At 43.6% G+C, this 23,037-nt stretch overlaps 1 protein-coding gene across 1 annotated transcript in view; it reads left to right on the top strand.

The window, feature by feature from the left end:
* Positions 1-23,037, top strand: part of PCCA (propionyl-CoA carboxylase subunit alpha) — a 260,731-nt gene that overhangs the window by 233,939 nt on the left and 3,755 nt on the right. The window contains exon 22 of the mRNA XM_072347043.1: positions 14,346-14,486. Within this exon, the coding sequence (XP_072203144.1) occupies positions 14,346-14,486 (141 nt within the window). The remainder of the gene's footprint in view (positions 1-14,345; positions 14,487-23,037) is intronic.

Genomic DNA, 23,037 nt, shown 5'->3' with positions numbered 1-23,037 from the left:
AGAAGCAGCTAAAGCAATGAAACTGCAAAACACAGACCCTTTCTGCATTAGAGGCAGCCACGTGACTGAGATTTGGTCACTGATCATACGCACCAAACATGATCTTCGTAGGCTATACGATTAATCATCAAGACTTAGTATATGAGAAAATAAATGATGAATTATCACTTACTGTATGTAAAGGGCAGGTGACATGAGAAGTGTGCCAGCCTTGTCTGACTCTCTTCTCATTTTAAATACTCAATACCGAATAATTCTCAGTCCAATTGTGGCAGTTTAAATTGCTGTCTAAAATTCAGCATTTTTGGATACAGTAGTGAGGTCAAATAAAAAGCTTGAAGGAATAAAAAGAATTGTCTGTATTTGAAAAACAGGCTTGGGTTGATATGATTTTATCTTGAATGTAATTTGCCTGTGAAAAGTAATCCCAAGAGAAATTAAAATAGGTAGATAATTATCAGTACTCAGTTTGATATAAATTGAGATGAACAGTGGTGTGATTATACACATTTCTTTTTGACAAGAGTAGTTTAGTATTGTGCATTCAGATGTCTTTAGGCATCAGACTTACAGGTCCAGATGCACTCATGTGCCCATTTTGGCACATACTGCAAGATTCAATTGTCATTTAGGTGTCTCAGTCAAAGAGGATGGTCAAGGAAGCTTAAGAACCAATACCTCCAAGTGTCCTCAGGACACCTGAAATAAAACCTGGAGGTAGAGCTTACATACTGTCTTCTACATGGTGGGATTGCAGTCTGCTGTGTCCCTGCAGTTGGAATTGCCAGGTCTTGGGTTGGTACAGGAAGAAACCTCCCTGCCCTGTCATTGTATCTACTTGTTTCTGTGTGTTACAGTTCCGCTTACCTACAGGTGAAAGTCCTTCTGCACACAAAGCAGGGTTGCCTCGTCAGCCAAATTCAAGCCATTTGGGGTACATTTAAGTTAATGATAATAATAATAATAATAATAATAATAATAATAATAATAATAATAATAATAATAATAATAATAATAGATTTGCCGCATTTTGTTTTACTTTTTAAAAATTTTATTTGTAATCATTGTTATAAGACTGATCTCTTCAACTTTATTCTTAGCCTGCAGTGAAACATTTTCAGTTCCATTTCTTTGCAAATGAATTTGAAATCTGCGGACCAGCCGGGGAGCCTTAAAGCATCAGGATAACCTGCAGACCTTGTTCTACCATTATATTGAGTAGTGGGAATATTGCATTGGGTAAAATTGGTGCTAGTTATTTTCAGTCTTACAATCCCTTCCTTCTTTTCATCCTCATTTTACCTTGCCCAACAATGCTTGGGGATTTGTGTTTCTCAGCAGCAGTTCTTTGTAGTTGCTAGTTTTCTTTTTGTATTTCAAAACCAGGTTTAAGTAAATACTGATATACAGACATAGGTTGCTGTTTATGCCAAGGGTGGTTAACGGGTAGGTTAAAAATAGATACATAGCATCCTACCATGTTATTTCAGTTCATAGGTTTTTATCTTATGACCATTGGATATCTGCTGGTGTACAGTGTCTGGCTTCTTGCAGGGTAGAGAAATTCACTACACAATTAATAGTAAACTTGAGTGTGAGTTCAGGTTTTTGTCTGAATAATGGGTTTTCTTGGCTTTTGAAGATAAGAACTGCAATTAAAGAAGCACAGCCAAGCTCTCACATGGTCAAAAGAAAGGTGTTACAAGTTGCAATTCACTTTTTAAACCAACAGAGACATTTGCCTGGTGAGCCTGAGAAATAGCTTTTGGGCCTAAACCAGTAATACCTACAAGTGTAATAAACCAACTGTAGGTTGTCTGAGCAATCTGTTGGATTACATACAGAAACATTCTGGTGTGAGAAATAAATATAGTTCATATAATAAGACAAAACAGATGAATTAAATGCTCTTCTAAATCTTAAAATGGCAGTTCTAAATGCTCAGGGAGGTGGTGGAGTCTCTGTCTCTGGAAGCTTTCAAGAACTATGTGAATGTGGCACTGAAGGACGTGGTTAGTGGGCATGGTGGGGATGGTTGATTGTTGGACTGGGTGACCTTGGTGATCTTTAACAACCTCAATGATTCTGTGATTCTTAATATATTTAGCATGGCAATGTCATTGTGAAGGGTAGGACTGATAAATATTTTTTCAGAGCTATTTGTCTGTAAATGTAATTTGATTTTAAATAAACAGTTCTGGGTTTCTTTCTTCGCTATTTTCGTTATGATTGTCTGAAACAGTTTCACACCATTCTTTAGTTGTTGCATGGAAAATCAAGAGTCAGGAGCAGAGATGAAAATACTGAGATCAATATACACTGCGCTCTGAATTCCTTATCCGCAGAACCTTTGTCTGAAAAAAATAAATAAATAAATACTGAGTCATTTTAACCAATAACTGCAAAATATTGCCCCAAGGACAGAGGTTAACTCAATTGAGAAATAATGACCAGAGCTCACGCTTTAATAACTTTTAGGGGCCTAAGGGTAATTCAGCCCTTGAGAAAACTCCATAATGTGATGTGAAATGCTTGGCAGAAAGAGCGGTAGTTTAGAGAAAGGCTCAGCGGGTTGTACGAACCATAATGTCTCTTGTGCAAAGACATTTACATTTATAACTTTTTCTTATCTCCTCCAAATATGTTTGGTTCTAAATAGAATCAAAAAAGCACTCCAAAGTTTGCAGTGTGCAGTACACTGAAGTTCATTTCAAGTTTGTGTCCAATAATACTGAAAGTTGTGTAGAAGTACTCCTGAAAAGTGAGTCACTGGAAAGGGAAAGGTTTCCAAATGCACGAAAAGAGATTTGAGTGGATAGAATGCTGCATATCCCATCTTTTTAGTCTTAAAACTGCTTCACCTGAATGGAAATCAGACAAGAAAACCCCACTTAACAAAAGCATCCGTTTGGGTGATTTGAGGGTCTTCTCCAACCTGAGCAATTCTAGCTATTCTGTGATTGCGTTCTGCTGTCCTGTCAACTGTAATTGGATATGGTGACATTCCTCACTTCATCCCCAGTCCCAGATCTACTGCATAATGTTGTTGTTTGCCGATAAATTACTCCCAGGATTCGTTTCTTACCCAGTCCTTTTGCGTGAGTGCTTCTTGTGGCAATGTTGTAAATTGTGGAATGAATATTTGGCAATTATCAACTTTGTATTTGTGCTAGTGAAACCTTTATAAACTTGTTATTTGTTATTTATTTTAAAAATAGCTGCTTGACACATTAGGAATGTAATTAACTACACTAATTCTTACAGCTGAAAATATGATGCTAGTTTTTGAGACTTTTCTTTGTTCAATTTTAGCATCCATTTGATCTCACATATTTTTTCTCTCCTCTCCTCTCCTCTCCTCTCCTCTCCTCTCCTCTCCTCTCCTCTCCTCTCCTCTCCTCTCCTCTCCTCTCCTCTCCTCTCCTCTCCTCTCCTCTCCTCTCCTCTCCTCTCCTCTCCTCTCCTCTCCTCTCCTCTCCTCTCCTCTCCTCTCCTCTCCTCTCCTCTCCTCTCCTCTCCTCTCCTCTCCTCCCCTTCCCTCCTCTCCACTCCCCCCCCCCCCCTTTCCCTGGAGCAGAACTTGGCCCTGCTTTCCAGATTTCATTGTCACACCTGGGCTTAGGGAAGGAAATGGATATATTATGTGGTCCTGAGGAGGTGCAGCAACAGAACTCTGTTCCATTGTATTTTGATCTAGAAAGGAGGTTAGTGTGTAAATACCTTTAGTGTTCAGTGGAAGATTATCAGGGGTTTGCATTGCCATTTTGGATTTAGGTGCTTTACTTCTGCCAAGTGATGTGCTTTAGGTATGTAAGTCTTTTATTGGATCTAGCTTGAAGATATTAACAGTAATGGTCATATAAGGCCTGAATTGTACAGGAACTAGTGTATGATGCAAAGGGAGCATTTTAATTCCTGTGTGAGTAGTGCCGCTAGTCATCAGAAATGGGATGACATTTCTGAACTACAGAGCTTAGACAATATATATCCTAACACCGTCCAATGATCCCTGGAAATGCAGTGAAAGGAAGCAGGTAGGATGTTGTAGGGGCGTCATCACTGAGACTTTCATGGTCATCAGTAAGCAGAATAATTAAGTAACATTAAAAAACATTTTATTACATATTATAAACGTGGAGAGCTTAGGATTTTCATAATCATTTTTCTTAGGTATTTATTTTGCCTCAGAAATATAAAATAAGCATCCTAAAAAGAAAAAGTAGAGCATATTTTGCCTACAATATTTAGAACTTTGTCAGCAGCCCCATTCTACAGAAGATGGCAAGGATGAAGGTTTTGTTTTTCAACAATGTTTGAAATATGTGCATATGAGCAAATATGTCCACATTCACAGACTGTGTAGCAACTCAGTTCTGACTGAGCTGAAGGTTCTCAGTGAAGTATCTTGTGTGAGACCATGAAGTCAGTGGGACTATTTACAAAAACAAGTCTAGGACTAAACACATCCTGTCTCCGATGTGAGCAGTAATGCTACTAAGACTCCTAAATCAGTTGCTGGACTATTTAACTGAAGTAATGTGAGTGCAGTTTGTGTGGCAGGAAGAGGTGCAGAAGAGATTAGCACGCAGCTTATGTAAAGCTGCAGCATCTTCGATGGGTTGAGTCCTCATAAACAGTCATCTCTTTCTCACAGCTTCCCTTCACAACTGGCAAAAGGCTCCTGTTTCAGATTCAGAGTTTGCAGAAGCTTGAAAATGCATCTGGGCTTGCCTACGTTCTTGGGCTTTCATTTGTTAGTTTATCTAAATCCATACTTCAATCCAGAGGGCTCTGTAGACTGCACCAAATTGCTATAAAAAAGCCTTGGCTTCCTGCACGTATTTTTCTCTGGTTGTGGGTGTCATCATGCTACCTGCTGTACGAAACAAAACAGAAAGATGCTGTGGTTTACCAAGTAGTGTTAGGAAGCGCTCCAAGGCAAATGAACAGACCAGGCTATAGACAGGGCTTGCCCAACCACTAAAAGACTTTGCAAACTTTGAAGGAATGCAGTTTGCTCTGTAATTTCTCCCTATAAAGTGTGCAGACTAAAACCATCTTCTCAGCCCATGCAATATGAGAACTATCTAAATGTTCTGTAGATACTCTGGCAATGAAAGATTCTGCGCTCTGCTTTTTCTTCCACTTAAGCAAATGCCAAAAGCGGAGCTAAGCTTGAAGAGATGAGGAGTCAAGCATGTATTATTCCATGGCCATGGCATCTGGGAACTAAGCAGCATTTGTTTGACATTTGACCAATTTTACTCATATTATATTGTTTCTTTTTCTGGAAAGGGATGTGTGGTATCCTGAGTCAGAAGTATTTCCTCACTGAATTTACTGGATAAGTTCTGAGTTTATACAGAATCATAGAAGCACTAAGGTTGAAAAAGAGCGCTAAGATCATCTAATCCAAACATCAGCCCTTCCCACCATGCCCTCTAGCCATGTCCCTCAGTGCTACATCAACACACTTGAATACCTCCAGTTACAGTGACTCCACCACCTCCTTTGGCAGCCCGTGCCAGTACCCAACCACTCTATTTTTCCTAATATTCAACCTGAAATTTGACAAATAGTATGCATCCTATGGGTGTTGCACTGCTACTTAGTTGATGTGATGGTACCGAGCATCCTTGTTGTTCTTTCCCTTTCTCTAAGTTGTGACCTTAGTCACTGAGGCCTCTGCTTAAACCAGCCCTTAAACACACCAGGTTTAGTTAAATGGAGCTCTCCAGGTTACCTTTGTGAGCCTCGTGCAGTTCATTGTCAGTAGAGTTTATTGTTGTAAAATTGTTTTACTCTAATTAATTAAGCAGTATACAGGCAACTTTGTAGTTGCCTGTGGCCACTGCAGTTCATTGCAACCGTCATTAGCTGGACGTCTGTGTAGCTCTCCTCCTTGTACAGCAAACTCCAGGTCAGGGGTGAGAAATGGGGGTGGGAATTGTGTGGGTAGTTTGTGGGGATAAAAAAGTCCCATTTTGTAACCAGCTGCTGCTCTCTATTTCTCAATGAGAACTGAATGGTACTTGACTGTGGCTACATTTCTTGGTTACAGAATAAACAGGCCCATTTAAAATACTTGCAAAAATCAAATTAAGAGTTGTTAACCAACGTGCATTAAAATCTACTGCTCTGTATAATGTCATGTTTAACCACAGTCTGTACACAGTTGATGGGAAACATTTTTTTTCCTGCTTCAGAGCATATTGCATATTTAGCAGGTTTGAATGTGTAACCCCCGAGCAGCTAATGATATAACTAAACCATTTGCACGGAGTTCTAAGTGATGTGTCAGGAGCCTGTTTCCAGCCCAACAGCAGATCAACCAGGGTATTGGTGTGTGTCGTGCGTATGTTCCACACATGGTGCTCAAGGCAGTTCTCACTGGGTTTTTCATTAAATAGCAGATATAAAGTGAACGTTTTAAGTATGAGTTGACCGTATTTGAAGCATAAGAGTGATGAAAGTGATGCATTATGTCACTGTAACATATTGACATTATCAATTATGTGTTATTAAACAGCTTAGCTAGCTGAATGATTTACCTTGCGTTTAACTGCCTTTTTCAATTAAAGGTAGCAAATGCTGTAGAACTGGGGCACAGCCATAGGAACCATATATTTTCTCCTGTTAACACCAGCGCTGCTGACATGCAAGTGATGGGAGTGTTGGCATTTTGCTGCAGGCTCTAATGGGCTACTTTAAATGGTCTAAAAAAAAAAGTGATTAATGATTAGGAACAGGACTGTTACACAGCTTCACAGCTCTTTTCCTCAGCGCGTTTCCATTTATGTCAACTGGCCGCACACTTGGGAGGTGTTATTTCAAAGTAGTCAAGACAGCTCTTTCTTTCTTTCTTTCTTTCTTTCTTTCTTTCTTTCTTTCTTTCTTTCTTTCTTTCTTTCTTTCTTTCTTTCTTTCTTTTCTTTCTTTCTTTCTTTCTTTCTTTCTTTCTTCTTTCTTTCTTTCTTTCTTTCTCTTTCTTTCTTTCTTTCTTTCTTTCTTTCTTTCTTTCTTTCTTTCTTTCTTTCTTTCTTTCTTTCTTTCTTTCTTTCTTTCTTTCTTTCTTTCTTTCTCTTTCTTTCTTTCTCTCTTTCTCTTCTTCTCTTTCTCTCTCTTTCTCTCTTTCTCTCTTTCTCTCTCTTCTCTCTTTCTCTCTTTCTCTCTTTCTTTCTCTCTTTCTTTCTTTCTTTCTTTCTCTTCTTTCTCTCTTTCTCTCTTTCTTTCTCTCATCTTTCTTTCTCTCTTTTTCTGCTGCCATTTGTTTCTGTTTCAGAGGTCCCTTTGGTTGGCCACATATAGCTCATGTTTCCATCAGGTTGTAAGCTTCAGTGATACAGGAGGTTAATTTGCAGGCTTTATGTCTGGCAACCAAAATCTGAACCACCAGGCTCTAAGCATCACTTCAGAACAGCGAATGCTGTCTTTAACATCGCTCTGTTTGCTCCTGTTTGGTTTATTGTGTTGGAAATAATTTAAAGGTTCCTCTCAAATTAATTGAAGCACTTTGTCGACCAATAAATGATTCTCTTCTGCTGTTCACTGGATTTTGCAGGAGGCGGTAATTTGTACATTAGCTCTGCTTTGTTTGTAGCTGGTAACTGTCCACCCCCAAGCCCTCCCTTAGATACATGGATACACATACACTAGTTATGTACATTTCTTTGGGAACTGAGGTCAATAAACACTACAACGACACTTTGAACTCCACTGCGAACCCCCCAGCAACAACTGGCTGCCCAAATAAATTATGAAATTCGATACATCGGTCTCTTTAATTAAACTGAGGTCGGTGAGATATCTGGGATGTATAATGAAATGTCTTTGCTCTTCTAAGCTAAGGCAGTATCAGACGCTGAAGCATTGTAGAGATCGAACAGTCATGGGAAGATGCTTTTTATTTTGGGGAAGTTTATTTCACTGTGCTAAGATCTTAGAGATCACTGCTGAAAGCCACTATTCACCCTAAAGTACCACGTTGTGAGGGGTCATGGATTTTCTTAGAATGGAATGTCAGCTAGCATTTTAGTTACTATCGTTTTGTCTTGGGTTTTTATTAATGATCAATATAGGAAGCTAGTAGCGATCGATGTCTTAAGTTCAATGAAGTTTTCTGACCAAGCTTAAGAAAAAGGTTTATATAGTAATCTTGGGGGCAGATGGGAAGCGTGAGCCAGCTGATAGTGCACTGATGTTGCAGAATGCTGTAGAATATAGCGTTGTGGGATCTAATGGCATGTCTGCCAACAGATTTGATGTAGAGGAAGGAGCATGGCTCACTTGTGGAGTGTGTTGCTGAATCGGTTTGACCTCCTTGAGTGGGATGCTCAGCATGGCATCGGAGCTCTTCTTCCTTATATAATGCCATTCTTAGCCACCTTTGCCAAAAAAACAAACAACCAAACAACCAAGGTAGGCATGCTGTATGTCTGCTGTACCATTTTGCCCCCCAGGCTCCTGGTGGTGTTGACTCAATTGATAGACTTCAACCAGATCTGACAGGAGGAAGGGACCCTATAGGTGTTGTGGTGCAATTCATTGCGTCTGGCTGGGCAGGAAGCTGCAACCTGTGTGTATGGTAGTGAGTGTGCACAGAACCGTTGGTTGGCATAGCATCACTGTTTAAGATGACAGCGTCTACATGGGAAAATGTAGTTATGAATGGCTATAACACTTCTCTTTTTTTTGTGCTGACAAACAGCTGCAATCCCATCTATGCCATCTGTTGATGATTGGACTAGATGATTTTAGTGGCCTTTTCCAACCTTAGTGATTCTATGAGTCCATGATTTGGTCCCGTACTCCCTCTAGCCTTGTTGCAGATAGGGTTACCTGTTGCTGCTGAGGAGTTCTCCCCAGTTGCTTGTGGAAGGGATTTTCTAGGGATTTGCTTGTCGCGGACATAATGCAGTTTTCTGTGTGTCTCGGAACCCCTCCCTAAGGGTCTCTCTTTAGAGCGATGTCATTGCGCTCATTTTCCCTGCCCACCAGCACGGCCCTTTCCCCGCGGTCCGCCGAAGCACCGCTCGTGGTCAGCTTTCAAAGGAGCCCATCTCCATATGGTTTTCCCCGATAATCCTTTATCCGCCATCTTCAGCTCTCATTCCGTCGCTTTCTTGCCTGTGGCTACGTTTCTATCTCTGCATCAATTAGCACAGTGATTTATACAACAAGCAAGCAGTTTAGAGGTAATGGTACACAATTAACATCTCATTCCACCATAAAGGGTATGCTAAATACCCCCGTCACCGCTTTCTCTGCCTGGAATTGAAATAAGTGTTTGTCCTAATTCATATGCTATCTGATGTGAAGTGGGCCCGCTTTGTGCGGCGCTGCACCATTAATCTAATTACAGATAGCTGCAAATGAAGTGCTGTCTGAGCGCGGGGCCCGCGGAACACAGCGCCTTTGTCGGGCAGCGCCGCTCCGTGAAGGGAGATGGAGCCGAGCGCGGCCCGGTGGGGCCGGGCGGCACCGCCGCCTGTTGCATCGCCGCTAATTGCCGCGGCGTGGTAAACAGCCGGTCGGGGGGATAGAGCTGTACTGCGGCTGTCAGGCGGCTCGTCGGGAGAATCCGCCGTGTGCTGTTGTAGTAAATGATGCATCCTGATTGACAGCCGCCTTGAGACTGCGCTGATGGAGTTGTCAAAGCCGTGTGCCGGCGAGCTGCTCCCGGCCGGCCTTCCTCCTTCCCTTCTTTCCTTCCTTCGTTCTTCCCTTCTTTCTTCCTCCTTTTCTTCCTTCCTTCCTCCTTTCCTTCCTATCTTCTTTCCTTCCTTCCTCCTTTCCTTCCTATCTTCTTTCCTTCCTTCCTCCTTTCCTTCCTATCTTCCTTCCTTCCTTCCTCCTTTCCTTCCTATCTTCTTTCCTTCCTTCCTCCTTTCCTTTCTGTCTTCTTTCCTTCCTTCTTTCATTCCTCCCTTCTTCTCTTTTTTCCTTCCTTCATTCTTTCCATTATTCTCTCATTCTTTCTTTCCTTCATTCTTCCCATCATTCTCTTCTTTGTTCTATCCTCCTTTCCTTCCTTTTTTCCTTACTTCTTTCTTTCCTTCTCCTTTCATTCTTCTCTTCTTTCCTTACTTCTTTCCTTCCTTCATTCCTTCCTTTTTCTTTCTTCCCTTTTTTCCTCCCATCTTCTTTCTTTCTTCCCTTCTTTCTTTCTTCCCTTCTTTCATTCTTCCCTTCTTTCCTTCCTCCTTTCTCCCTTCCTTCTTTTGGTGCCATTATGCCACATAGTTGCTTGCATCAGCTCTCACCACCACCCTGCAGCTATCAGCTGTAGAATGTGCAGCTTGCAAAAAAGCCCCTTCATCTGCAGAACGCCCCATGGATGGATCCTTTCTGAGCAGGGGATCGTAGCCTCTGAAATAAGGTGGTGCCCAGCACCCTGTGCAGTATGGCATAAATAGACCACTCTCCTGTTCCATTGGAATCACATGGGAATCAATACCCCACGTTGGAAGGAACCCATAAGGATCCTAAAGTCCAACTTGTAATGCCCTGGTGGAAATGTAAGCCAGGCTGTAGCTGGTCCCTGTGTCAAAATGTAGAACAATTAACAACAACAACAAAAAAAGGCAGTGTACTCATTGTATTCAGCTCTGGAACATTGCTTCTTATTAGCAACATGAATGAATACTGCATAACATATTCCTCATGGGTCTGCAGTGGTCAAACTCAAGGTGACAACAGTTGAGTGACTTGAGATAGGATACTGATTAGGAATGATAAATGGAAATTGTGTGGCCACAGTTAATAAATGTCACTGGTTCCAAAAATGACACTGTGAGATTACTGAAAATAATTAAGATGCACAGCAGTTTCTGTGCTGAAATGTGAGCTGCATAGGATTTTCACCCCTCTGACCACAAGAATGACAGACATTTGGAAAACATGGTTGAGCATTAAGGAAAGCACACTGAAAATCCACATCTGGCCGGCAGTCCAAACAATGTCGTAATAACACATGGCCATTGATACATTAGATTGCTCTATAAAATCTCCAATGGAGTTTGAACATTTACAGCTTCTGGGGACACGAGTTTCAGGTGTATGGGGAAGATCATATTTAATAAACTAACGTCAGTTGTAACAGAGTGTAGTGTGGAGCATTTCACTGAAGGCATGCAATGTGCTGTTTTACCCAGCAAGGGCACTGCATCTGTACAAGCAACAGAGCACATTTTTAAGTTAAAATGAGGTTCAGGTGCTCCCTGGCCGCCTCTTCAATGGCAGCTGGTCTGTTTCTCACCTACTGACATGGGAGATCAGTACGGCACGTATAACAGCACCGTTAATCACACAAGGGAAACGAATTGGGATATACTCAATGGTGCTGGCATTGCTGCGGCTTCCACAGGGAACCGTGGCCTCCTACAGCCACAGCAGCCCCTGGGGAGGTGAGCGGTGCCCTGAGAGATGGGGAACAGCCTCACAAAGGGCTGCTGTGCGGTGGCTGCTGGGGCCGTCGGCAGCAGAAGTACATCAAAGGCAGTCCTGGAGAAGGAACCTTTCTTTGCTGCTTTGCCTTCTTGTATTAGGAAAGGTCATTTGTGAACCGAGTGTGCCAAAAAGGGCCCTTCCCCGAGAAGTTTACTGTTGTTATTTTTTACTTTCTGATTACAGTAACTTGCTTATCCCCCAAACAGACCGAAGAACAATAAACAAATACAAAAAGAAAAAGAACAGCTCATCAATAACAAAGAGCTGCGTTTTAAAGCTTTGAGTGTACAGGCTCTCACATCTCCCTCCAAGCAAAGCAGGAGCCCTGCAGAGAAAGGAATCCAAGAGATACGAAAATTATAAAGATAGTGAAAACAATGTTTGGTTGGGAGGTTTCAACTTGCTGCGCGGAGCTGGGCTTTGCAGTGCAGCGCACCAAGGGACGCAGCTTTCCCCCTGCTGCTTTGGGTTGTGAATTCAGGGGAGGGGGGGAAGAGTGGGGTCGATGCGAAATGCCATCGTCCAGCTAAAGGCAGAAGGCTCAGCTCTCACTTGGAGCTCACATTTTGAAATCAGGCAGCTCAGAAGCGGTGATGTCCATCTCTGTTAGCAGCCGAAAAACGAAATGGCATCTACGCGTAACCCTTTGAAATGGTATCGGGATTGTTTCCTGCGTGAGGCAGTTACACAGCCCACGAATCTGACTTACTTATTTCTGTTTTCTTCCTTTTTCTTTTTTTTCGTTGTATTTTCAAACTCTGAGTACAAAGAAGGCACCAACCATGGATACTGAAACTGTGCAATTTGGTGCAATTATATCCCCCCCCATAGATTTAATGAAGGACTTTTAAGTACAATTTATCTTTGATAAATAGTCCCTCCGCACAGAATGTTTATTAGATTGACAGCAGAATACGCTCGGCGAGCTTTTTTTCCATGCCACTTATGACTCAGACGAATTTTAATAGGAGTAAAAAGCTTTTATTTGCCCGGCAATTTCACTTAAGGATCGTATCCTTCAGAAGCTGGCAGACACTTGTGTGTCGTGATTGCAAAACAGACACTCAGGAGTGAAGAAACACGCATAAGATGTTATTATTTGACTTGTCACGCCGCTGCAATTCTATTCGCAACTTCTGTCATCAGCTCTCCTCTGGGCAGCCTCCCCTCTAGCACAGCATCCGTGCAGACGTGCACACGTGTGCACACACATGGCACACGCACTACTTTTAGGGAAGGAAACCACAGAACGTCCACCGAGCATCGTTACGCGTGCGGGAAGAGCTGAGCGTGGTTTGCTTCTGGGAACACGAGTGCCACAGACCTCAGCAGCACGGCGATGCCTGCAGGAGGCTGTGGGTTGGAGCAGCTTTCTGCATACAAAATGGTGCTGCCCGTATGGTGTCCTAGCCATGGTAACCAGGGCATGGGTTTGGGAAGAGGTCCTGGTACCTTCTCTGCTGCAGGAAACATCCTGGTAGCATCCATTACATTTCCTGGGGTGGTTTGCTTGACTGCCTTCTTGCTTTCCATCAGAAATAGAATAGCCTTTCTCACTGAGCAGCCACTTCATTCTCTGCACATCATCTACATGCCCCAATGCTGTATGGGGGACAATGGTCCCCAGTGACCCTGTCTTGGTTGGGCTTTGGAAGTTGCATTTTAGGGATGTCACTGCTGAACTGAGTGCCTTCTGTGGGCATTTCCCAATGTGCCGTTCTGCTTCTGTAGGCAGAGGCCCCTTTACCTTCGCCATAAGGGAATCGGATTTTTTCTGTCGGCGCAAAAATGAGAAGTAAAGACGTTTTATTGCTAATAAAACAATAGCTAATTGTTTCAGAAGAAAACATACTGTTGGAAGCAAGGTGTTGAACTTTACATCAGCAAAATGCGCATTTGAATTGTAAATGCGCCTCACCCGACGCTGCTGATTAAAACCTTTGTTTAAATTAGGGAGAAGCGCGGTGCCGGCTTTGCTCGGCGAGACTCGGCGTAGCGCAGAGACCTGCTGCCATCTGCCGATCTCCGCGTTCATCTGCACGGGCTCCGCGATGTGCCCGACGAGCTGCATGCGGGGAATTGCCAAAGGCATTCAAGTTTTAAAGAGCTGAAAGCTTGGAGCAAGACGAGCGCACATACCCGGGTGTTTTCCGAAAGGTTTTGTTTGGAGGGTGTTCTTGGGCACTTGGGACTCAGTGCTGTTCACTGTTTTTGTAATAGGCACGATAGAGGAAACCCTCCTATTTATTTCTTAAGGCGCATAACAGCTGCCAAATGGTTTTTATTATGGATAAAATGGATTCCATGCAACCAAAGTATTCCATCCCTCTGCTTGTGCATGGAAACTGGAAGGGAAATTGGTTATTACGTTCCAATCGGAAAAGCTAAACAAGTTATTCACTGCAAAGCTTTGGTACGTGATCAAAGGATACACTGAAGAAGTAAAAGCAATATTTAAGATTCATCATGATTATTTAAAAATGATCGCTAAAAACCCGTCTGTCTGTCCCTAAAGGTCAGTTTCTGGACTGGACGCAGTGTTGGAAATGGATGTAACAGTGCTCCTTATCCACCGACATTACCGTGCAGTGGGCACGAGGATGTTTGTGTCTCCCCTGTGCGCTCCCACTCTGGAAAATGAACCCGACATTTCTTTACTGTACTTGATTATTTCCTTTCCTGGGCTCTTTCTTTGCAGCCGTTTAGGGTCACATATTTCTCTTTCTACATCCTGAAAATGAAACCAAGTAAGGATTTCAAGCAGCGATTTTTGGGCACTCCAGCAAAGAACAGATAACAGATGTATTCTCCAAAAACATGCTGCCAAACAGCGCAGCTCATTCACTGGAATCCACGAAGGTACAACGTGCTAAACCCTGACTCTTTCTGTCCTTTAGTACAAACTGCAAGTACTGACGAAGGCTGCAGCAGAGCTGAGCAAGTACATGCCAGAGAAAGCAGCAGAGGACACCTCCAGCATCCTGCGGTCGCCCATGCCTGGAGCTGTGGTGGCTGTTTCTGTCAAGCCTGGGGACATGGTAAGAAGTGGGATTGTGTGGCTGCATTATTGCTATATATTCTGTAAATTTTCTATACGCATTTCTCCGTGGTGCAGCAGAAAGTGCAGGTCACAGTGGTTCTAACCTCACCTGTGGAGTAACGCTGAAGGTTTTCCCTTGCTTTTCATTTAAATGATGAAAAGAGGAAGTGTTTGGGTTTAAAAGGGATATTTTTGGCTGGCTAAAGGTCCACAGCTACAGTACAACCTATAGATTGATTTTGTGCCTTGGCGAGGGGAAAAAATATAAATACATACATATATATATATCTATATATGTAAATACATGTGTTTATACGTGCTGTTAGTGGCAGAAGGAGTGGGTTGCTGGTTTTTCTGACATGAAACAATGAAAATATTACAAAACACAAGGGATACAGCATAAGTGTTCTCTTGGGTTTTGGTAGCATTTCATGAGATGTGGCTTTTCTGGACTGAGAATTCCTGTTCTCCTATGGGAATTCCCATGTCCCGCACAAGGGATGAAGTTGACATACTGAAGGGCAACAGAACAGACCACTGCTGTCCTGGGGTAATTCCCAGTGCTCCTTTCCTAGCCCTGTGCTGGAAACAAGTGGAAATGCAGTATTTCAGAGCTGTGTGTAACTACTTCCTCATACTCAGATTTATATTAGATTCTACCAAGTCAAACATCATTTCTAAGGTTGGGGCCCTTGAATGAGTCTCCTGTAACCATGCAAAGCAATAGAATTAGTATTATTGAGAGAGAAATTCCTTCAGATGATACTGAGCTGTCTGCCTTTACCATGCATACGTGCACACACACCCAGTCTGCACCTTTAAAAGCAGCAATATTCGATTAGGGCTGATGGACGGGGAGTGGCAGCAACCAATTCTTTTTGGGGAGTGGAGGGGTTGGGGTTAGGAAAGGAAAGATTTTTGGAGCCTTTTCATAGGCTGATATTTACACCTTTTTGGGGAAGGAATAAATTCTGCCACATGTTGCAGCTTTCTCTTGAGGAATGTCCCGCGTTGTTTTGAAGGAATGGAACCAGTGGGGAAGGAGGCCAGAGCTAAAGGGATGTTAACTAACTAAATAAATGAGTCTGCCTCCACAGACCCGCAAGCGATGTGGTGCATCAGAGCACGAGTTGCTAAATAACGTGTGGGGATGTTTTCCTCTTCTCCCCTCCTGCAGCTTCTTGCTGGAGGCACTGAGTGGCGGATCATGAGGAGCAGCGTAATCTGTGTTCTGCTGACCTGAGTTCCTCATTCATTGCAGAAACACATTTGTTGTTATCGAAAGGGGTTTCGCTTACATCTTTGCTTTTCAGGACTCGTGTCAAAACGTTAAAAAAGAAAAAAAAGGAAAAAAAAAATTAAAAAAAAAAAAGTAGTGATGGAAGTGAGGGTGGCACGGCTCTGTGCTTTAAGCAGCAGGGTGAGGTGGTTCAGAGCACACCGTGGCACATTACGGCTGTCCAGTGGGCAGCACCAGCCGGCCTCGCTCTACTCACACCATCTCTGCCATAGGGAAGGAGCAGCTGCTGAGGGATGTCTGTGGATGGATGGCTCTCACTCAGTGCCTGTGGCTCTGCTACAGGGCAGAACACCCAGCCAGGTAAAGCATGCAGTGTTTGCGAGCCCCTCTCTGTGCATCCTTAACCAGAGGAGAGGCGACACTGCTCTCTGTGTTCGTTTTCCTTGCTTGACGCATCATTTTCCTTCAAGCGCGGTGCTCTCATCTGGCTGCTGCTGGTGAGGACTGTGTGAGCACCCTTCCTCCAGCTGCTCTGATAGGCAGTTTTCAATTCACTTCTGCCAGAAGATAGTGCATATGCAAGGAATTTATTTTCTTTTGTCTGTAAGATGATCTGTAGATCTTAGGAGCACAGTGGGGAAGGGCTTGTTGTCATTCAGAGAGAAGCAGAATGTGCCATGCTGCCAATTTTTCAGCTTTTTCGTTACTTTCTACTTTCTTTCTTTTTCTTCTTGCCATCGGAGGGCTGTAATTAGTTGTCACTCAGTTATTCCTGGAAGCACAATGCAGCCACACAGAAGCATAAAGCACGCCAACGACAAAACAATCCGAAATCTGGCTGAGCAAAAAGAAGGTTAACATTATTTAGGCCAAAAGATTTAAACTGAGCTTGCATCCTTCGCGATGGCACAGCTACGTTACATGGGAAATATCAATTTGAGAGGGTGTTTTTGTGTTCATTGTTTCAGCAGATCGCTCTGAGCACTGCTCGGACCCACACACAGCCACAGAAAGAGCCTTGGGCTGTCCCAGCAGCCTTGTGGCCCTCACTCTGTTTTGACACACGACTGTAGGCTTTGCTTTTCTTAGTTTTGTGTTTGTTTTTAGCCGTGTGTCTTTGTTGGTTGTTTTCCTGTCGTAATTAAATTGGGTGGAACAGGTGGCATTGCTAAGCCCAGCACTGGTCAATAGGCCAACACAGCGCTGGGAGCTTCATTCACATTAATGGCTTTCTTTCCCCCCCTCCTCCAAATGTAAAAGGAAAGCACCTCTGGACAAATGCTCCGTCATGACTTATCTCTGCACCTCTACAGCCAAAAAAAAAAAGAGAGAGGTTAATTTATTTTGGCCTAAGTTTCTAGATTTCCTCTCTTCTTGCCAGTCAGGACTCCCTCTGTCTTTTGGAAGTTGAGTGGTGATAACTTGAGGGCTGCATTTTGAGCTGCGTAATGTCCTGAGCGCTTGCCATACATTAAAAGCAGCTGAGGAAGGTGCTTTCAACTGCGTTCAAGCCCTCTCCATGTTTATAAGTTGTTATTTTCCAGACAAATAGTGAAAAACGCCTTCTCCACAACTTTCCATTTCCTAAGTAGTTTCTTGCTGTGGGAAGAGATCCGTTTCACTTGACCTCTGCTGCTGGAAAGCAAAGTAATGCCAAACACTTCCTAATTTCTGAACTTGGGGAAGCAAAGGTAGAGCTGCATAGCGTTGCCGTCAGCCAGGTGTGCACTGCTTTAAGGGGTGTTTGCCCTTTGGTCCTCCAAGTCTAAATAAAATGCATCTTTCTTATCTCATCCCGTAATACAATAGTTAATTAATAAGTGTTTTTTATGTGTGTGTTTTTGTTGAGAAAAATACACTCTACTGGTAAATGGGAGATGAAAACATTTTCATAGGAAATTACAAGGAGGAAAGCATTCAAATGTTTCCCCGTTCCTGTACCTCAAGGCTTCAAGTAATTTTGCTGTGGTTGCATTAAAAGTTGCTGATAGCGTTAATGTGATTTTTATATTTGACAGAAAGATTTTGCTTCTGCATCTTTATGCAATTACGCAGCCTAAGGTTTGTGTCTGAGTAATGAAGAATGAATTGCTGTCCCTATGCAGAGGTACAAATAGTCAATGTTGTTTGAGTTTCTTTAGAGAATCATAGAAGCCCTAGAGTTGGAAGAGATCCTTGAAGGACATCTAGTCCGACTCCCCTGCAATGAACAGGGACACCACAGCTAGGTCAGGTTTCCTAGGGGAAGGTGCTAACTTCTTTGGAATAGAAATCATAGTCCCTTAGTTTTGGGGGTTGTATTGCTCTGCGTTGCCTTTTGGAACGCAAAGTGACTCTTCAGCCATGGCTGAGATGTGGTGTTGTGGGGGCACGGCATTGGGGCTAAGCAGCACAAGCATCCCCCCCATAGGTGTGCTGCCCCATATCGGTGCCTGGGGGTCACAGCAGCAGCGGGGATGTGTTTGGGATAAGTGGGAGTGCAATGGCCGGTGCTGGTTGCTGTCAGGGGGCTGGCACTGACCTTGGGTTAATCAGGGGTCACAACATTTGGGAAGTGCTGTCTGCAGATTCGCTCTTGAAAGGAGTGCTGCAAAAAGAATAATGATAATAAAAAAGAATAGAAAAAAAGGTTGATAATGGTTTGTCAAGTGTATTAATTGCTGTTAATTATTTTTGCGACTCTGTAGCCCCTGTTTTCAAAGTTAATTTGGAATGAAGGGAAGGCCCACACTAATTATTTTACATGGTGATGGGCAACGTCAAGGAATTTCAATTGCTGCTCATCCAGTTCCCCTCAATTTGTTTTCTTGTTAGATGCTCAATGCCAACAAGTCAGAGCAAAAGAACGGGGCAGAAGGGGAATGACACCAGCGTGGGCAGAACTTAAGACAACAAATAAACAACCCCAAATTTTAGTAAGGGTTTTACACAGCGAATGCATACCTAGTTGCTGTGCAGTGGTTTGGCACGGGTGTAAATGAGTGTTTGTGATTATTTTGCAGAAGCTTGCAAGCCAGGGTAGCTGGATTTCCTGTGGCACAGTCTGGCATTGTCTCTTCTCACTCAGAGGACTCAATGGGGACACTGGTCTCAGCGTAATGGAAAACACAGGGTCTGTTTACCAGTGTCTCCCCAAAGCTCGGAAAGAAGATATCCATAAAATCCAATTCTCCCTTTGCTTTTAAGCAAACGGAAGATCCTTTCTACTTAGAGCCGTCACTGTTTGTTTTATCTTTGGATCTGAAAGCCTTAAAATGTTATGCATCGGTGGAGCACCTGCGTTCTAAATGTAATGGTCTTCAAAATGTAATTGAGGGGTTTTCACTTTTGCAGGCAAATCAGCAGGGCTGATATCGATCCGTCTTTTTAGGGAGCCGCAGTGCACCAGAAGGTGATACTGTAGAGGGCCCCGTAAACCCTCGGAGCCTTCTGTCTAATTTGGCAGAAAAACACAGAATGTCGGACAACAAAAGAACGATCCGATTCCATAAGAAATCTTCGTCCCTCCCACCTCCTTTTCACAAGAGGGTGGAAAAAAAAAGCAAAAAAAAAAAAAAAAAAGACTTAATTTTTTCAGCTACACACAATGATTTGGTGCTCACTCTTGCATTGAAACAGTTGCTGTCAGAACAGGCAGGAAACAGTTTTCTTTTAATTGCTGAAATCATTCGGAAGTGCTTCATGCACGGCTTCTATACAGCAGATGCTGTGCGTTAATTGGCCTGTGTAGGGCTGACCCAGGGTTCCTTGCAGCGGGCCCGATTTTAGGCAGAGGGTTTAAATGGCTTATTTTTGATTTAGTGTAACCTGGCGGACGTTAGGAGAGCACTGCGCTCGCACGTGGCGTATTTCGTGGTCTGCAGTTTCTAATGTCATGTGGGTTTCGAAACCCGTGTTTCCCTGGTAATGTACGAGCAGCAGGTAAGCTCTAAATACCATCCATCAGGAACTAATTTTTTTACCCAGATACTCCAATGACTGATGAACCTGTCTTTTGTATGAACGTTCAGCGCAGGAGAAAGCCATATGCCCCTGGCACTGGTTCCTATGCATTCTTTACAGTTTGTAGCGAGGAGATATGAAGGAAAAACCCAACCCTTACATTTACACATCTCTCATTTATTTAGCAGTTAGCACTTTCTAAAATAGCTCTGTTTTTTGCCAGTGAAAGGAGATTTGGGTCTCTTAAAGCGATCTGACTCCCACCGCTCGCTTTCTTTATCAGGAATATTCCCGCACACCCTTAATAGGGAACCTTGTTTTGCTACTCCCCGTCTGTTCAAAACAGACCTCGGCCCATTAGAAGGTCCTCCCTTGTGTGGGAAGACCACAGCTGTTACTGTAAATCTCATCCAGTAACTGTATCACCCCCATTTTGTGGCTCTGAAGGATGAAATTGAGAAATGGAATACTGTGCAGTCATCCTTTACGTCTCCAATTTTAGGCCTTTGCACATCATTTTCATGCTTTTATTCCAAATCAAACGACATTAGGGAGCAACACCACCCCGTGCTAAGCGCCTGGTGTCTGGGGCAGCCTCAGCGAGCTTTGTTTTTGGAGGCGATAGGATTTGGGGGGCCCTCGGGCTTTTGTTGGTGGGGGATTGTGTATTCTGTTGTTTTTAATGCCTCTTTCCCCTCCTGCTCCTTTCTCCCCTCCCACTGCATCTTTCCAAAGTGTCAAAATTTGTCTGAAAACAGCAACCTGGATGGTGGCAGAGTGCCTAAGATGGAGGATGCTGGGTTGCGCCTCCAGAGAGTGAGCTGGAGCTCGGGGCCGTTAGCAAACACAACTTTAAAAAGGTTTCTGTCTCTTTAAGTCCCCACGAATAAAGTGGATCTGACTTCTTACAGAGGATATTGGGGGCTTTAATCAGAAATAAGAAGTGGTTTAAATCATTAGCACAACAAAGCAAACTATAAGCTTGAAGATAAAAGTCTCAGGGGAAGGAGTCCTCTGAAAATAAATGGGACTTGATAGATTTCCATATCATTTATAACTTCCCTTAATTACACTTGGAAGACTTGCCAGTAAAACTGGAAAATTGGCAGCCTATATCCATTATAGTAATTTTGCCGACCATGGCAAGCAGCTGGCTTTACTGGATTTTATTTCCCATCACTCACAATTAATCATCAGCTGGAGATGTCTGAAACTCCTCAAAACGTGGCAATGCTGTGTGACATTTCGGGCCTCCTTAACATGCTAAAATCTGCTGAGTAAATGGGCCGAGCTCCCCTCCCAGCGCACTCATTTGGGCGCGAGGCGGGCTGCCGCCTAATGAGGGCCACTCGGAGCATCGGATGCGAACGTGAACCCTGACCCCGTGTCAAAGGAGAGGACGCCGCAAGCTGGATGAAAGATGCGGGATGCAGCTCCGCAAACTTTGCACCAATTAGGCGGGGTGCGGCGAAGTGCATCAGCGCCGATTGGGTTTATCAGAAAGACTTGTGGGGCCTGTGAGCAGTTTACACGCCTCGCTCTGAAGTCACCCTGTCACAATGGTGAAGTCTGTACCGGGTGATGCACAGAGGTCCGAGAAAAGTGTTGTGTGTGCTCATGGAGATCCCTGGCCCGTCTAGTTTTACCCGGCTCCCCTCAAGAGGATTTCTGTTTGCTTTCCATTTGCCTGTTTTCACAGATCTGAGTCGTCGCTGAGACCTCTCTGTGCTGAAATGGTGGTTTGCTGTGATGTACTCTCTGAAAGTCATACAAAGAAAATCCCGCCTTACCAACCAGCCAGATAAATCCTTAGATAAGTGAGCTGGAAAGCAAGAAATCATACACATCAATGCGGCTTTCATTTACAGCCTAAACGACAGGCAGAGGGATATGTGCAATTACGTAATGAAAGAAATTGGACAATGCCCAAAAGGCTGAAAAAGAGAAGAGGCAGCTACAAGTGCCTCATTTTAGGATTTGTTGGCCTGCAACACAATGAGCGGAGCTGCAAAGGTTTAACATAAGAACGGTAATTAAACAACTTCTGGGCTTAAGTGACACTTTCGCCCAAGTAATTTGGAACAAATTGCGCATCGCCAGAAGTACTGACACAGCGCTGTAACACGTGCTACGTACTCAGAGTGCCTCCTTCCTTCCAATTAGTGCAACTGTGGGATGTTTACTGGTTACTTGGCTATATAGTCTGTTGGCTGGGTGGATGATTTCCTTCCCAGACACCGATCCCTTTGTCATCAGCCCAGCGGGTATTATGTAAAATGCTGTTTTTTGGTTTGTTTTTTTTTTTTATTGTAGAGAAAGGTGGGAAATGGAAAAAATGAAATTCACAGACACCTCCATGCCGTGGCAACTCGCGCTTACTGGTATTTTACTGCTGTACTGCAGATCTGTGGAGATAACTCTGTTCTTTCCCAGTCAGTGTATTCTCAGAACTCTGTTCAGACAGTTGTTAGAGGACACGCGTGTGCACCATCCTCCTGATGGAGGCATTTGGTGGTTTGACAACTGGGGTCACACTGGGCTCAAGAGAAGAGTTCCTTGTGCCCTTGAATTGACACCCCCAAATTCAGATCCATGCTCCATAACATCTCAGTATTTGCCAACCCCCAGAGTCTGGGGGCACCTGGCTAGTGGAGTTCAACCAGAGGATGGCAGATTTCTTTCTTTTTAAAAGATCCTATACCAAACCAAACCAACATTCTTGTCTTCTCTTTTTGTTTTGTTTTGTTTACAAATTGAAATAGCTATTCCTAGCTTCCTGTTAACCTTAGAGCTGTCTGGAAGTTCTGAGCAGACGAGAGAGAGGCTGAGCAGCGAGGCAGGGGGAGGAAGAGGGAGAGCAGGAAGGAAGGGAGCTGCCGGGGAACAGCCCCGTGCAGAGGAGCAGGTGTGTAAGAGACAGACAAAGGCAGGGAGCAGGAATAGATGGAAACAACCGGGGACAAAGCATGAGTCTTCGGCACTATCCTCCAAGTTGATGCTACTGCTGACTTAAACGCTCACCTGAAGCTCAAGACGGCATTTTGGTAGTCAAAGTGTTGGTTACCCTTCTGGATCTGGTGCAGTGCTCTCGGAGCAAACACATTCCATCTTTACTCCAAAAAGTCCATCAATCACACTGCTTTTGGAAAAATGGTACACAACCATCTCTGTAACATGGCTGCACGATCCCCAGCTCAAACGAGGGGTAAAGCCTGGATTGTGTGTTTTTACCCACTTATATAGGCAGCCCACGGATCACCATAAGCCCCGGGGCCTGGTTTTTGGTGCTGAGCACACTCCCTGGGTACCGCCATGTGCAGAGCCGGAGCCTCCTGCCTGTGCTCCCCAGGACAGGTGCCAAGAAACG

Source organism: Excalfactoria chinensis, chromosome 1 (assembly GCF_039878825.1).
Source record: "Excalfactoria chinensis isolate bCotChi1 chromosome 1, bCotChi1.hap2, whole genome shotgun sequence".
Lineage (NCBI taxonomy): Eukaryota > Metazoa > Chordata > Aves > Galliformes > Phasianidae > Excalfactoria > Excalfactoria chinensis.
Note: the sequence above shows the minus strand (reverse complement) of the source record. Positions and strands in the feature narration are given on the sequence as shown.